The 18,011-nt window shown below is 36.5% G+C and overlaps 1 protein-coding gene across 1 annotated transcript in view; it reads left to right on the top strand.

Annotated features, from left to right (window-relative positions):
• Positions 1–18,011, top strand: part of SCLT1 (sodium channel and clathrin linker 1) — a 211,044-nt gene that overhangs the window by 80,647 nt on the left and 112,386 nt on the right. The window contains exon 6 of the mRNA XM_025386661.1: positions 14,247–14,382. Within this exon, the coding sequence (XP_025242446.1) occupies positions 14,247–14,382 (136 nt within the window). The remainder of the gene's footprint in view (positions 1–14,246; positions 14,383–18,011) is intronic.

The following is an 18,011-nucleotide window of genomic DNA, read 5'->3' as shown; positions in this document are numbered from 1 at the left end:
CAATATGAAGCAGAGAGACAAGAGGATAGAAAATATAAACCTGTATGATAGCCAACTAGATGCAGCCAGGTGGAGCAGCTGCCACTGATGGACAGAGATGACTGGCGTACTCCTAACAGATGCTCAGAAGGAAGGCCCTGAGAGTGGACGGAGGAAAGACACAGAAGCTGCAATGAAGTGGGGGAAAACTGGGAATGCTACATGGGGGTACCACACACCTGGACTCATTCCTGGTCTCTGGTGGCTCTGAGGGAATGGTGAGTTGAACTTTCAAGGAGCATGGGCCTCAGGAACCCTAGCAGTAGGACACCCTTCAACCATCACGGACACTCAAGTTAGCAGGGAGAGGTTCCTGGAGGAGTGGTAGGGGCAGCAAGCCAGCTGATGTGAATCCCAGAGGGTTTGGTGCAGGAGCATGTGTAGTGGAGCATGGCCAGGGACAAAGCTCGACTTGCTCTCTTGCTATCTTAGGAGACTTTAGTCCTAGGGGAGCTGTTCATCCTAATCTCTGCAGGGTGGACTTGCCCCAGCTCAGATAGGGCCAGTCCAATTTGAGCACCCCTTGGTCTGCTGCCCTCTCCTGGGTAACCAGCCTGGCCATGCCTGCCTAAAGAACAGCCTCAGGTGCCCTGGGAGCCACATCATGGCTTCTGTGCTGGTGGACCATGCTGACTGGCAGAGAGCTCCAGCAGAGTGGCCCCAACAACCATGCACTAGCCTGCACACTCCCTCTGCACACCGCATCTACCCCTGGACCCATGGCAACTCCCCACATCTGTCTGCTGATACATGTCTGTGTGGGCAGGTTTTGCTTTCCTTGCCCCACCAGCACATGGGAGTGTAGTCCACTCCCCTCCAGTAGCTGACCACCATTGCAGACAGAGCCTTGGTAGGAACAGAGCCAGCCAGTCCCACCCTGCCAGCACTCCACTGTTGCACTAATACTTCCATGGGAGCAAAACTAGGCTGCTCAGAGAACAGCAGATTCTCCCCCACACTGAGCGACCACAAAGAAGGCACACAGACCTATGCCTACCAGTGCCCCTCCCCTAAGCCAGCACCACCACCTGCACAACCACCCACATAGTCACCAGCAGGGGCTCCCCACACCCATCCCAGATGAGTTGCCTCTGCCACTGTGGTTAATTCCCACAGGGAGGCAGGCACCCCAGCAGCCACTAGCAGCCTGCCACAGCTGCCACTACTGCTGTTGCTGACACATGTGAATGAGGACAGATCCCTCTGTCACTGCACCATGAAACACTTTGGCTGACACTACCCATTAGAGTGTAGTGACCAGTGGTCCAGAAACACCTGGAGCTCCCAGCACAGTGGATTTCTAACCTCAGGGAGTGAGAGAACAATGTCAGGGCCCAATACAAGTCCCCAGAGTTAGAGCATATAGTCCAGATATCAGGAGCTGAGCATTGGTCACCTAATGTCTTTAAGAAATGAAGCCAGTCAGCTAAATCTTCCCTATATGATAATCAAACCCTCAAAGTCATCAAATAGGATTAAAAAAAAAAAAAAAGCCATTGAAAGGTCAGCAGCCTGAAAGATTGAAGGTGGATAAACCCAAAAAGATGAGAAAGAATCAGTGCAAGAATCCTGACAACTCAAAAAGCCACAGTACCTCTTTTCCTCTAATCAACCACATCACCTATACAGAAAGGATTCAGAACTGGACTAAGATTGTTAAAAATGACCAAAACAGAAATCACAATATGCATGAAAACGAAGATCATTGAGCTACAGGAGTATGTTGAAACCTAATCCAAGGAAGCTAAGAATGATGATAAAACAATGCAGGAGCTGACCGGCAAAAATAGCCAGTATAGAAAAAAACCAACTGACCTGATAGAACTGAAAAACATACTACAAGAATTTCATAATGCCATCGCAAGTATTAAAAGCGGAATAGACCAAGTGGAGGAAAGAATCTCAGAGTTTGAAGACTGGATTTCTAAAACAAGACTATCAGACAAGAATAGAAATAAAAGAATGAAAAGGAATGAACAAAACCTCCAAGAAATGTGGGATTATTTAAAGAGGCAAAATCTATGACTCATAGCGTCCCTGAAAGAAATAGGGGGAAGGGAAGCAACTTGGAAAACATTTCAGAGTATCATCCATGAGAATTTTCCCAACCTAGCTTGAGAGGGTAACATTCAAATTCAGGAAATGTAGAGAACCCCAGTAAGACACGTTACAAGAAGATCATCCCCAAGACACATAACCATCAGGTTTTCCAAGGTCAAAATGAAACAAAAAATGTTAAAGGCATCTAGAGAGAAAGGTCAGGTCACCTGCAAAGGGAAGATGATTAGAGTAACAGCAGACCTCTCAGCAGAAACCCTACCAGCCAGAAGGGATTGGGGGCCAATAGTCAACATTCTTAAAGACAAGAAATTCCAAGCCAGAATTTAATATCCAGCCAAAACAAGCTTCATAAGCAAAGGAGAAATAAGATCATTTTCAGACTCGCAAATGCTGAGGAATTTCATTACTACCAGACCTGCCTTACAGGAGCTCCTGAAGGTAGCACTAAATATAGAAAGGAAAGATCATTATCACCCACTACAAAAATACACTGAAGTACACAGACCAGTGACACTATAAAGCAACCACATAAACAAGTCTGCAAAATAACCAGCTGACATGATGACAAGATCAAATCCACAAATATCAATACCAACCTTGAACGTAAATGGGCTAAATGCTCAATTAAAAGGCACAACCTTAGCAAACTAATGCAGGAACAGAAAACCAAATACTGCGTGTTCTCACTTATAAGTGGGAGCGAAATGGTAAGAACTTATGAGCACAAAGAGGGAAACAACAGACACTGGGATCTACTTGAAAGGGGAGGGTGGGAGGAGGGAGAGGAGCAGAAATGATAACTACTGAATACTGGGCTTAATACCTGGGTAATAAAATAATATGTACAACAAACCCCTGTGACATGCATTTACCTATGTAACAAACCTTCACATGTACCCGAAAAGTAAAATAAAAGTTAAAAAAATAAAAAAGTAAAGACACAGAATGGCAAACTGAATAAAGAACCAAGACCCATTGGTATACTGTCTTTAAGAGTCCTATCTAACATGCAGTGACACACATGGACTCAAAACAAAAGAATGGAGGAAAATTTACCAAGCAAATGGAAAACAGAAAAAAAGCAGGAGTTGCAGTCATAATTTCTGACAAAACAGACTTTACACTGAAAAAGAGCAGGAAAAAAAAAAAGGCATTACATAATGGTAAAAGGTTCAATTCAATTCAGCAAGAATATCTAACTATCCTAAATATATATGTACCCAACACAGGAGCACCAGATTCATAAAGCAAGTTTTTAGAGACCTTCAAAGAGAAACAGACTCCCATACAGTAATAGTGGAAGTCTTTAACACCACACTGAAAATATTAGACCAGTCATCAAGACAGAAAATTAACAAAGATATTCAGGACTTGAACGCAGCACTGGATCAAATGGACCTGATAGATGTCCATATAACTCTCCACCCAAAAACAACAGAATATACATTCTTCTCATCACCACATGGCACATATTCTAAAATCAATCACATAATCAGAAGTAAAACACTCCTCAGCAAATGCAAAAGAACTGAAATCATAACAGTCTCTCAAACCACAGCACAATAGAAGCCAAAACTTAGAAATTTGCTTAAAACCATACAATTACATGGAAGTTGAGTAACCTACTCCTGAATGACATTCGTGTAAATAATGAAATTAAGGCAGAAATCAACAAGTTCTTTGACACTAATGAGAACAAAGATACAACATACCAGAATCTCTGGGATACAGCTAAGGTAGTGTTACAAGGGAATTTATAGCACTAAGTGCTCACATCAAAAAGTTAGAAAGATCCCAAGTTAACAACCTAATGTCACAACTAAAAGAACTAGAGAACCAGGAGCAAACAAATTCCAAAGCTAATAAAAGACAAGAAATAACCAAAATCAGAGCCGAACTGAGGGAGATTCAGACACAAACACACACACACACACACACAAATTCAGAAGAGCAAAGAACCCAGAAGCTGGATTTTTGAAAAAATTAATAAAATAGACCATTAACTAGACTAATAAAGAAGATAAGAGAGAAGATTCAAATACAATCAGAAATGACAAGGAGGATATTACTACTGACATCACAGAAATACAACCATCAGATAATATTATGAACACCTCTATGCACATAAACTAGAAAATCTAGAAGAAATGAATCAATTTCTAGACACATAACACCCTCCTAAGACTAAACCAGGAAGAAATTGAATTACTGAACAGACTAATAATGAATTCTGAAATTGAGGCAGTAATAAATAGCCTATGAACCAAAAAAGCCCATGACCGGGTAAGTTCACAGCCAAATTCTACCAAATATACAAAGAGCTGGTACCATTTCTCCTGAAACTATTCCCAAAAAAAAAAAGCTTATGTATTCCTAAGCAAAAAGAAGAAAGCTGGAGACATCACACTGCCCAACTTCAAACTATACTTCAGCACTACAGTAACCAAAACAGCATGGTACTGGCACAAAAACAGTCACATAGACCAATGCAACAGACCATAAAACTCATTTTATGAGGCCAACATCATCCTGATACCAAAACCTAACAAAGATACAACAAAAAAGAAAACTTCAGGCCAATATCCCTGATGAACATAAAGACAAAAATCCCTAAGAAAATACTAGCAAACGAATTCCTGCAGCACATCAAAAATCTTACCTACCATGATCAAATAGGCTTTAGCCCTGGAATGCAAGGTTGGTTCATCATATGCAAATCAATAAATGTGTTTCATCACATAAACAGAACTAAAGGCAAAAACTACATGGTATCTCCAATGATGCAGAAAAGGCTTTCATTAAAATTTAACACCCGTCATGTTAAAAAGTCTCAATAAATTAGGTATTGATAGACCATACCTCAAAATAATAAGAGCCATCTATGACAGACCCACAGCCAAAATCATATGGAATGTGCAAAAGCTGGAAACATTCTCTCTGAAAACTGGCACAAGACAAGGATGCCCTTTCTCACTGACTCCTATTTGACATAGTATTGGAAGTCCTGGCCAGGGCAATCAGGCAAGAGGAAGAAATGTAATCCAAATAGGAAGAGAGGAAGTCAAACTATCCCTATTTGCAGATGACAGGATTCTATATCTATAACTACTATCTATAGTATATCTATAGATAGTATATCTATCTATAACTATATCTATAGTCTTGGCATAAAAGCTTCTTAAGCTGATAAACAACTTCAGCAAAGTCTCAGGATACAAAATCAATGTGTAAAAATTACTACCACTCCTATACACAAAAAAACAGTCAAGCCAAGAGCTACATGAGTAACACAATCCCATTCCCAGTTGCATTAAATAAATAAACAAACACACAAGCTACTTAGGAATACAGCTAACCAGGAAGGTGAAAGATCTCTTTACAAGAAGAAGTACAAAATACTGCTCAAATAAATCAAAGATTACACAAACAAATGGAAAAATTCCATGCTCATGGATAGGAAACATCAGTATTGTAAAAATGGTCATACTGCCCAGAGTAATTTATAGATCTAATGCGATTCCTATTAAACTACCATTGAGATTCTTCACAGAACTAGAAAAAACAATTTTAAAATTCATGTGGAACCAAAAAAGAGTCCAAATAGCCAAGGTAATCCTAAGCAAAAATAAGAAAGCTGGAGATACCATGCTGCCCAACTTCAAACTATACTGCAGGGCTACAGTAACCAAAACAGCATGCTACTGGTACAAAAACAGGCACATAGACCATTGCAACAGAATAGAGAACCCAGAAATAAAGCCACACACCTACAACTATCTGATCCTCAACAAACCTAACTCAAGCAATGGGGAAAGGACTCCTATTCATTAAATGGTACTGAGATAACTGGCTAGTCACATGCAGAAGATTAAAACTTGACTCCTTGCCTACATCATATACAAACATTAACTTAAGATGGATTAAAAACTTAAATGTAAAACCCCAAAATATAAAAACCCTGGAAGACAACCTAGGCAATACCATTCTGGACATAGGAGTGGGCAAAGATTTTATTAAGAAGACACCAAAAGCAATTGCAACAAAAGCAAACATTGACAAATGGGATCTAATTAAACTAAAGAGCTCCTGCACAGCAAAAGAAACTATCAACAGAGTTCACAGACAACATACAAAATGGGAGAACATTTTTGCAAACTGCGTCTGACAAAGGTCCAGTATCCAACATCTATAAGGAACTTAAATTTACAAGAAAAATCAGACAACCTCATTGAAAAATGGGCAAAGCACATGAACAGTTACCACAAGAAGACACAGATGTGGTCAACAAGCATACGAAAAAAAGCTCAACTTTACTGATAGTTAGAGAAATGCAAATCAAAACCACAATGAGATACTGTCTCACACCGGTCAGAATGGCTATTAAAACATCAAAAAATAACAGATACTGGTATGGTTGCAGAGAAAAGGGAATGCTTTTACACTGCTGGTGGGAACGGAAACTAGTTCAGCCACTAGTGGAAAGCAGTTTGGATTCTCAAAGAACTCAAAATAGGAGTGCCATTTAACCCAGCAAATCCCATCACTGGATATGTAACGAACTAATAGAAATCATTCTACCATAAAGACACATGCACTCACATGTTCATCGGAATACTAATTCACAATGACAAAGACATAGATCAACCTAGATGCCCATCAACAGTGGACTGGATAAAGAAAATATGGTACATATACACCGTGGAATACTGTGCAGCCATAAAAAAGAACAAGATCATGTCCTTTGCACGAACACAGATAGAGCCAGTGGTGATTATCCTTAGCAAACTAACAGAGAAACAGAAAAGCAAATACTTCATGTTCTTACTTATAAGTGGGAGCTAAATGGTGAGAACACATGGACATGTAGAGGGAAACTACAGACACTGGGGCCTATCAGAGGGTGGACGTTGGGAGAAGGGAGAGGATCAGGAAAAATAACTAAGGGGTACTAGGCTTAATACTTGGATTGAAAATAATCTCTACAACAAACCCCAATGACACAAGTTTACCTACATAACAAACCTGTACATGTACCCCTGAACTTAAAAGTTAAGTAAAAAATAAATTCAAAAAAATTTTAAAAAGAGACTATGGAACAAAATGTAATAGTGAAAATAACTAAAATTCATGTAATTTGAATCCCAGGGAGAACAGGAAAGACAGAAATAATATTTGAAGAGACAATAGCTAGAAATTTTCAAAACTAGCAAAAGTTCTATAGATTAAAGAAACACCATGCATCACAAGCATGATAATGCAAAAACATCTACAGAATCAAAGAAAATCTAAGAAAAATTCTCACAACAGAGATTATCCTCAAGAATAGCAATAAGATAACTGACTTTTCAACAGACGTGATAGAAATCGAGAGACATGGAATATCTTCAAAGTGCTGAAAAGAAAAGAAACAAACTGTCAACTAAGAATTGTGTGCTCAGCGAAATGTTCTTCAAGAAGGAGGGTTAAATACATACATTTTCAGATGAAGACTGAGAAAATTACCATTGACAGAATTAATCCAGATCCCAAAAAAGAAGGAAAAATCATCCTAGAATAAAGTTTGGAACTATGGAAAGTGTAAATATGGGAGAAAATCTAATGAATATAAACTTCTAAAAATAATGATAATGGCTTTAAAATGTTTTAGGAGACTTGAAATATGAACCAGCAATACCATACATTTTTAGGAAGAGTGTAAATGGAGTTGAAATATTCTAAGGTTCTTACATTATCCATTAGAAATAGGATACTAATTTATGGTGGAGGGTGGCAGTTCTCAGACATGTTACGAGTTTGGGCTGGGCACTACAGTAAACTAAAAGATTCTATTGCTTCCAAGCTAATGGAGTGGGAAAGTAGAATAATAAAATGTAATTAATTCCAGTTAATAAGCAAAGAGAATAGGAATAAAAAGAGAGATAGGTGTTTTGTTTTTTTAAAGGCAAGGCAAATAGGAAATACTAAGGTAGTTGATATAAACCCAGATACCTTAGTAATTACATTAAATTTTGCTATACTACATGCTATAATTTTAAGACAGTGATTTACCAGAGATTAACTAAATGAATCCACAATTATATGCTTTTAACCAAAGAGATTCGTAAAATACAAGAGTACAGAATGGGTGTAAATAAAAGGATAGAAAATACATATACCATGGAACTGCTAACTAAAAACATGCTGGTAATATCAGATATAGTAGAAGTTAATGTGAAACAGATGATTACAGATTAAAAGGCAGTTTTCATAATGATAAAAAATTATGTTTGCTCAAAAGATATGACAGTTCTAAATTTGTAAGCACTCAAAAACAAAGACTCAGAATATAAAATGTGATAGCACTGAATGGCAGAACAGACAAATGCACCATTATAATAGGAAATATGAGCAGGTTGCTCTCAGTAAATAAAATAGCAACCAGAAAATAAAAAGAGTAAGTTAAGATGCAGTATTTGAATAATGCAGTTAAGAAATCTCTTAAGGGACATACATAGAATACTAATACCGAAGACCTTCAAAATATGCATTAAGTACACATGATAGATTTCTGAAATTGACCAACTCAAAAAAAGCAACTCTCAGATTATGAAAGGATTGGATTATGTTCTTTGATGACAGTGAAAATTATGCTAGAAATCAATAACAGAAAGGTAACTAGAAAATCCCCAGCTTTCTCTAAGTTAAGCGGTATGCCTCTAAATGTTACTCAGAGGTCAAAGAACTCAGAATGAAAATTAGAATATATTTTCAACTGATTAATAAAAAAAATAACATAACCTCGGCATTGCCTTTAAGGTGATTCTTAGAGGGAAAACTGTAATCTTAAGAGTATGTATTAGAAAAAAAAGTCTAAAAATAATGATGTCTTAGAATTTGCTGAAGATGTTAGAAAAAGGACAGCAAACTAAACCCAAAATCATATAACACCTCGGGATTGAGCACACTCGGTGAGAGACAGCAAGCATTACAAACACAAGATTAGATACCTATTCCCCAAGTATTCCAGATACTGAAGCAAACAAAATTAAACTATGTATAGGTAGTCCTTCCTTTGTATGAAGTGTAAGATTATAAAAATGACCTTGCAAGCCGAAACTGTACAAAATTATCTTAATAATAAATCGGGGACAATTATATTTCTGTGACCTTTAAAATTTTTTTTTTTTTTTTTTTTGAGACAGAGTCTTGCTCCATCGCCCAGGCTAGACTGGCTTGATCTTGGCTCACTGTAACCCCTGCTTCCCGGGTTTAAGCAATTCTTTTGCCTCAGCCTCCTGAGTAACTGGGACTACAGGCACGCACCACCACGCCCACCTAATTTTTGTATTTTTAGCAGAGACGGGATTTCACCATATTGGCCAGGCTGGTCTAGAACTCCTGACCTCGTGATACACCCACCTTGGCCTCCCAAAGTGCTGGGATTACAAGCATGAGCCACCGCACCAGGCTAAAAATTTCTTTAAGACCCTAAAAACAGCCTTACTGTCAGTTATAATTATACTGCTTGTTATAACTACATTTTTAACAAAGAAATACGACACTTTAATTCTCAGTGTTTCTGATATTTTAAAGTACAGTGTACTAAATATTAATTTTACTATTTTTTCATTTCATTTTACGATCAATTTAAAGGATTACGATAATTGATAGGTTATGATGCAGATAACAGTATGATGAAAATGATGGAATATTATGTCATCTTTAAAATATTTGCAGAAAACTTTTTAGAATATGAGAGAATGCATATGTCTCAATACTACAGTTAAAAAGACAGATTATAGCTTTAGCAATACAGTGTGTCATTGGTCTATTTTTCCTTTTTTAAAATTTATTATTTTTTTATATATACTTTATGTTCTGGGGTACATTTGCACTACGTGCAGATTTGTTACATATGTATACATGTGCCATGTTGGTGTGCTGCACCCATTAGCTCGTCATTTACGTTAGGTGTATCTCCTAATGCTATCCCTCCCCCCGCCCCCTACCCCACAACAGGCCTCGGTGTGTGATGTTCCCCTTCCTGTGTCCAGGTGTTCTCATTGTTCAGTTCCCACCTATGAGTGAGAACATGCGGTGTTTGGTTTTCTGTTCTTGTGATAGTTTGCTGAGAATGACGGTTTCCAGCTGCATCCATGTCCCTACAAAGGACACGAACTCATCCTTTTTTATGGCTGCATAGTATTCTATGGTGTATATGTGCCACATTTTCTTAATCCAGTCTGTCATTGATGGACATTTGGGTTGATTCCAAGTCTTTGCTATTGTGAATAGTGCCGCAATAAACATACGTGTGCATGTGTCTTTATAGCAGCATGATTTATAATCCTTTGGGTATATACCCAATAATGGGATGGCTGGGTCAAATGGTATTTTTAGTTCTAGATCCTTGAGTCGCCACACTGTCTTCCACAATGGTTGAACTAGTTTACAGTCCCACCAACAGTGTAAAAGTGTTCCTATTTCTCCACATCCTCTCCAGCACCTGTTGTTTCCTGACTTTTTAATGATTGCCATTCTAACTGGAGTGAGATGGTATCTCATTGTGGTTTTGATTTGCATTTCTCTGATGGCCAGTGATGATGAGCATTTTTTCATGTGTCTGTTGGCTGCATAAATGTCTTCTTTTGAGAAGTGTCTGTTCATATCCCTTGCCCACTTTTTGATGGGGTTGTTTGTTTTTATCTTGTAAATTTGTTTGAGTTCTTTGTAGGTTCTGGATATTAGCCCTTTGTCAGATGAGTAGATTACAAAAATTTTCTCCCTTTCTATAGGTTGCCTGTTCACTCTGATGGTAGTTTCTTTTGCTGTGCAGAAGCTCTTTAGTTTAATTAGATCCCATTTGTCAATTTTGGCTTTTGTTGCCGTTGCTTTTGGTGTTTTAGACATGAAGTCCTTGCCCATGCCTATGTCCTGAATGATATTGCCTAGGTTTTCGTCTAGGGTTTCTGTGGTTTTAGGTCTAACATTTAAGTCTCTAATCCATCTTGAATTAATTTTTGTATAAGGAGTAAGGAAGGGATCCAGTTTCAACTTTCTACTTATGGCTATCCAGTTTTCCCAGCACCATTTATTAAATAGGGAATCCTTTCTCCATTTCTTGTTTTTGTCAGGTTTGTCAAAGATCAGATGGCTGTAGATGTGTGGTATTATTTCTGAGGGCTCTGTTCTGTTCCATTGGTCTATATCTCTGTTTTGGTACCAGTACCATGCTGTTTTGGTTACTGTAGCCTTGTAGTATAGTTTGAAGTCAGGTAGCATGATGCCTCTAGCTTTGTTCTTTTGACTTAGGATTGTCTTGGCATTATGGGCTCTTTTTTGGTTCCATATGAACTTTAAAGCAGTTTTTTCCAATTCTGTGTAGAAAGTCATTGGTAGCTTAATGGGGATGGCATTGAATCTATAAATTACCTTGGGCAGTATGGCCATTTTCACAGTATTGATTCTTCCTATCCATGAGCATGGTATGTTCTTCCTTTTGTTTGTGTCCTCTTTTATTTCACTGAGCAGTGGTTTGTAGTTGTCCTTGAAGAGGTCCTTTACATCCCTTGTAAGTTGGATTCCTAGGTATTTTATTCTCTTTGAAGCTATTGTGAATGGGAGTTCATTCATGATTTGGCTCTCTGTTTGTCTGTTACTGGTGTATAAGAATGCTTGTGATTTTTGCACATTGATTTTGTATCCTGAAACTTTGCTGAAGTTGCTTATCAGCTTAAGGCAATTTTGGGCTGAGACAATGGGGTTTTCTAAATATGCAATCATGTCATCTGCAAACAGGGACAATTTGACTACTTCTTTTCCTAATTGAATACCCGTTATTTCTTTCTCTTGCCTGATTGCCCTAGCTAGAACTTCCAACACTATGTTGAATAGGAGTGGTGAGAGAGGGCATCCCTATCTTCTGCCAGTTTTTAAGGGGAATGCTTCCAGTTTTTGCCCATTCAGTATGATATTGGCTGTGGGTTTGTTATAAGTAGCTCTTACTATTTTGAGATACATTCCATCAATACCGAATTTATTGAGCGTTTTTAACATGAAGGGCTGTTGAATTTTGTCAAAGGCCTTTTCTGCATCTATTCAGATAATCTTGTGGGTTTTTTCTTTGGTTCTGTTTATATGCTGGATTATGTTGATTGATTTGCATATGTTGAACCAGCCTTGCATCCCAGGGATGAAGCCCACTTGATCATGGTGGATAAGCTTTTTGATGTGCTGCTGGATTCAGTTTGCCAGTAATTTATTGAGAATTTGTGCATCGATGTTCATCAGGGATATTGGTCTAAAATTCTGGTTTTTTGTTGTGTCTCTGCCAGGCTTTGGTATCAGGATGATGTTGGCCTCATAAAATGAGTTAGATAGGATTCCCTCTTTTTCTGTTGATTGGAATAACTTCAGAAGGAATGGTACCAGCTCCTCTTTGTACCTCTGGTAGCATTCGACTGTGTATCCGTCTGGTCCTGGACTTTTTTTGGTTGGTAGGCTATTAATTATTGCCTCAATTTCAGAGCCTATTGGTCTATTCATGGATTCAACTTCTTCCTGGTTTAGTCTTGGGAGAGTGTATGTGTCCAGGAATTTATCCATTTCTTCTAGGTTTTCTAGTTTATTTGCGTAGAGGTGTTTATAGTATTCTCTGATGGTAATTTGTATTTCTGTGTGTTCAGTGGTGATATCCCCTTTATCATTTTTTATTGTGTCTATTTGATTCTTCTCTCTTTTCTTCCTTATTAGTCTTGCTAGTGGTGTATCAATTTTGTTGATCTTATCAAAAAACCAGCTCCTGGATTCATTGATTTTTTGAAAGATTTTTTATGTCTCTATCTCCTTCAGTTCTGCTCTGATCTTAGTCATTTCTTGCCTTCTGCTAGCTTTTGAATGTGTTTGCTCTTCTTTGGTCTATTTTTAATGGAAAGTAAAAATTCTGCTAGAAAATATATTACAGAATTAATAATTGTTTTTTTCACAGGACTTGGGGTATCTTTCCTAAAACTTGTTATATTTCTATATTGATCATTTTCTCTATTAGGTAAACATTTCATATAGGAAAAATAAATATTTTTAAAAACACCGTTAGATATTTAAAAATAAAAACTTCTGTCTTAACCAATATTTGTAAGTTTTTTAATTAGAGAATAATTTTCAAGCACTGTCCTTTCTTTAGAGAGTAATTAATTTTTTTGTTTCTAAAGTGTTTACCTCCTCAGTTTTATTGTTTGATGAGCTTTGTTTACAATAAATATGTTCTGACATTAAGATTTAAGTTTTCTTGTTTCAAAGGAGATTCGTAATATTAGCAAATCATTCATTCACCTCTAAATGTTTTAAGTAGATGGATGTAGTTTATTTTGTTATTTTCACTTTGAAATGTATTTGCTATATTTTGTGCTTATAGTTATATTAAATAAGAGTGTTTTCTGAAAATGTACCTTTTTTTCTCTTAAGTATTATTTTAAATTAAAACAATCATTCCTTTAAGTTGTACCTTCCTTGCTTTTTTTTTTTGTAGTTGTTTTAAAACATGAAATAGCTGCAATTTACCTTAATGTTAAGATTAAAGTCGAATTTAAGCCTTTCAGTGTTATTGTTGAACTTATATAAGGATGTGCTGAAAAATAAAGTTTCTGATGTGTTGGTTTTATAGCCAGCGACCATTTTCTTCTCTTTGCTTGTTAACTGGAATTAGTAAGAAGTCCAGTGAGTTTTGTGAAACACTCTGAAGAAAATAGCAAATAACTTTACAAGATGTAATATGTAATTTTCATTTAATTGACTGGATATACGTAGATATTTTAGAATTTTTCTGAATGGCTTGTTTTATTATTTAATAAGGGATATCTGAATTTTACTCTTTTAAAAAATTTTTGAAAAATTTTGAAAAATTAAATCCTCTCTAGGACAAACTGAATCATGCTTCAATTAATCGTGATTGATTTAATGCATTTGAAATTGTTACATAATCTTTTTATTCTTATAGCACAGTATTTAATGGTAATTAAACACTTCTAATTTTTTATTTGAAGTCTACTTAAAAATGGTTTTGTGTAAAGAGTTGTTGTTGACCCAAATGTTTATTTAATTGACCTCAAAACAGTAATTACTGTTACTAAAATGACTTGAGACTATCATGTTAACTGTTTGTTTCAAAGGTTGCACAGTGAATTAAAAGATGCTGTTGAAAAACAATTGGAGGCCTTTCCCCTTGGCACAGAGATAGGAACTGATACATATGCAGATGATGAAATAGTCAGAAACCTTCAAGAACAGTTGCAGCTAGCCAATGAAGTGAGTGACATGTATTTTTTAAAATTATATTCTGAATTAACATACCTTTTAAAAATTCATGTTAATCATTATTTTTGGATAACAAAATCATAAAATTGTAACATGATGATTTTCTACAGTTTACAAGAATCGTTACAGGTAGCAAAACTTGTAATAAATACTCTCACTGTTATAAATACACTTGCCAAATACCCTCACTGATTGTTAAAAATGTGTTTAATTAAATCATAAAGCTTTTAACATGATTTTTTTTCTTATGGGAATATTTTTTTCTTTCTTTTTTTCTTTTTTTTTATTATACTTCAAGTTCTAGGATACATGTGCAGAACGTGCAGGTTTGTTATATAGGTATCATGTGACATGGTGGTTTGCTGCACCCATCAACCCATCATCTACATTAGGTATTTCGCCTAATGCTATCCCTCTCCTAGCCCCCCACTCCACGACAGGCCCTGGTGTGTGATGTTCCCCTCCCTGTGTCCTTGTGTACTCATTGTTTAACTCCCAGTTATGAGTGAGAACATGCAGTGTTTGGTTTTCTGTTCCTGTGTTAGTTTACTGGGAATGATGGTTTCCAGCTGCATCCATGTCCCTACAAAGGACACAAACTCATCCTTTTTTATGGCTGCATAGTATTCCATGGTGTGTATGTGCCACATTTTCTTTATCCAGTCTATCATTAATGGATATTTGGGTTGATTCCAAGTCTTTGCTCTTGTGAATAGTGCTGCAATAAACATACATGTGCATGTGTCTTTATAAGAGAATGATTTATAATCCTTTGGGTATATACCTAGTAATGGGATTGCTGGATCAAATGGTATTTCTAATTCTAGATCCTTGAAGAATTGCCACACTGTCTTCCACAATGGTTGAACTAATTTACACTCCCACCAGCAGTGTAAAAGTGTTCCTATTTCTCCACATCCTCTCCAGCATCTGTCGTTTCCTGACTTTTTAATGATCGCCATTCTAACTGGCGTGAGATGGTATTCCATGGTCGTTTTGATTTGCATTTCTCTGATGGCTAGTGATGATGAGCATTTTTTCAGCAAACATATGAAAAAAAGCTCATCATCACTGGTCATTTGAGAAGCTATGTTAAATATATCCTGTTTTCAAGTGTAATTTTTTGTAAATTTTATTCATAAGGGAATTTTATTTTAATTTACAATGTTATATCCCAAATGTTTCATATCTTGTATAGGTTGAAATCCCCATTCTTCTACTTTCCAGCTGTGTGATCATAGAAAAAACTCTTATGCCTCAGTTTCCTCATTTATAAATGGGGGCTACAAATTCTAAATTACAATTTTGATTTGATAATTTTCTGAAAATTCAGTTTTATTTTCTGAAAATTTGGTTTTAAAATTCTACAATTATGAAAGTGATACTTTAGGTAAGTCAGAAGGCTATCTTTAGCTTGATAAGGAACATTTACTTAACACTAATTTTAATGTATGAATGGAAAGAATTTTTAAATGTGATGAAAGAAAGAAATAATGAAAACATGCCGTTTGTTCCAGACTAGGAAAGATTTATAATTGATTTCATACGAGTAAATAGAAATTAATTTAGGCTTATATGTCTAGCACATATGTAAGTTAATAAATTTGCTTATTTATCAATATCGTTATTATCATTACTGAACAGCAAGACTCACAAATAAGAATTAAAATTATGTGCAAAAGGTGCCGTGTAATATAAATATATTGCTTTAGGAGCCAATAGCAATAGCACAGTACTAAATACCTAGCTTAATATTTTTAGTTTAAAATATTTTTTCTGTTACAGTATGATTTGTAAAAATCTTTCTAGAAGTCAGTTTGGCAAGAAGAGCCTTAGAAATATTTGCACTATTTGATGCAGTAATTAGATGATACCACATAGATTTTATGAATTTGTGCTAAAGAGCTGAATATAAAAATTTTTGAATAAATATGTTCATTATAATATTTATTGTAATGAAACATTTGACATAGTTTAAAAATCTTAAATATGGAATCAGTTAAATTGTAGTTTGTCCAAATAATAAGCGTACCATTTTTAAAAAATTATGTAGTGTACATCATAATCACTTGAGGGCTTTTTGAAATGTGGATTTCTGCTCTGCCTCCCCATCCCACCACCACCCCAGTTTCTGATTCGAGAAGTCTGAGATAGAGCTCAATAGTTTACATCTCTAACAGTTCTGAGGTGTTGCTGATGGTGCTGGTCCTTTAAGAACCACTGCTCTCGATCTCCTGACCTCATGATCCGCCCATCTCGGCCTCCCAAATTGCTGGGATTACAGGCTTGAGCCACCGGTGGTCCTTTAAGAACCACTGCTCGAAAACCAAACACCGCATGTTCTCACTCATAGGTGGGAACTGAACAATGAGATCACTTGGACTCGGGAAGGGGAACATCACACACCGGGGCCTATCATGGGGAGGGGGGAGGGGAGAGGGATTGCACTGGGAGTTATACCTGATGTAAATGACGAGTTGATGGGTGCTGACGAGTTGATGGGTGCAGCACAGCAACATGACACAAGTATACATATGTAACAAACCTGCATGTTATGCACATGTACCCTAGAACTTAAAGTATAAGAATAATAATAAATAAAAACAAAACAAAAAAAAAGAACCCCTGCTCTAGGAGAATCTGGGTTGTGTAACTACTAGTCTAGGTGGTTTTTGTCATCAGACAGGTCTGGAGAAACAGTGGGACATTTTGAGGTATGAGGCATTTTTACGACCATTTTACTGAAGAGAAAACTTGAGTCTTAAGAAAATGAAGTGAATTATCCAGGACCATTTGGCCAGGAATTAGAGATCACACCCATATCTTCTGGCTCCAGATTCTGTGTTTATCTACAAATTTTAAAACCACTTTAAAAATTTTTAATTTGCCTACGGTTTTGGTTTTTTTTTTTTTTTTTTTTTGTAAGTTTTAGACAAAACTAATCTATTGTGTTAGGAACACGAGGAAATAGTTTAGGAGAAGAGTATAGTAACTGGAAGAGATCACAAGAAGGGCATCTGGCTTCTAGGTGATGGTAATAATGTTCTCTCTCTTGAACTGGGTGCTGGTTACATGAGCACTCTTACTTTGTAAAAATGTACAATTTGTTCATTTTCTGAATGCATGGTATACCTCAGTGTTCTCCAAGGTGCCTTATGTTTTTGTGGGTTACATATCTATCAGTATTTATTGTATTACAAATTAAAACTGAGACTTAAAACAAAAAGTAGGAGCATAAGCACGCAGTCCATTAGCCCTTAGAACAAGGATGACATCACATCATATAGACTCTAGAAAACTCCACTGTACATTTGTGAGACGATGAGAGTAAAAAGGCAAATAATGTTAACATATTATTCTGAAGATAAATTTGACTTCAAGGACCTTTCAAAGTCTAAGAGTTTCTGTACCACACTTAGATAATACTATGTGCAAACAATAGTTAGTGACCTGAGAAATTTCTCATTATAAAATGGCAAGTAAAAATAGCCCACTATATGGTCCCTAATTTTGTTAAAATAATTACAAAATTCTCTCCCAGCATCACATTTATAAACATGAATGCATCAACATTTAAAAAGATGACTATATCTAGATGTTAGCAGTGTTTATCATCAGGT

Source organism: Theropithecus gelada, chromosome 5 (assembly GCF_003255815.1).
Source record: "Theropithecus gelada isolate Dixy chromosome 5, Tgel_1.0, whole genome shotgun sequence".
In the NCBI taxonomy this organism is placed as follows: Eukaryota; Metazoa; Chordata; class Mammalia; order Primates; family Cercopithecidae; genus Theropithecus; species Theropithecus gelada.
Note: the sequence above shows the minus strand (reverse complement) of the source record. Positions and strands in the feature narration are given on the sequence as shown.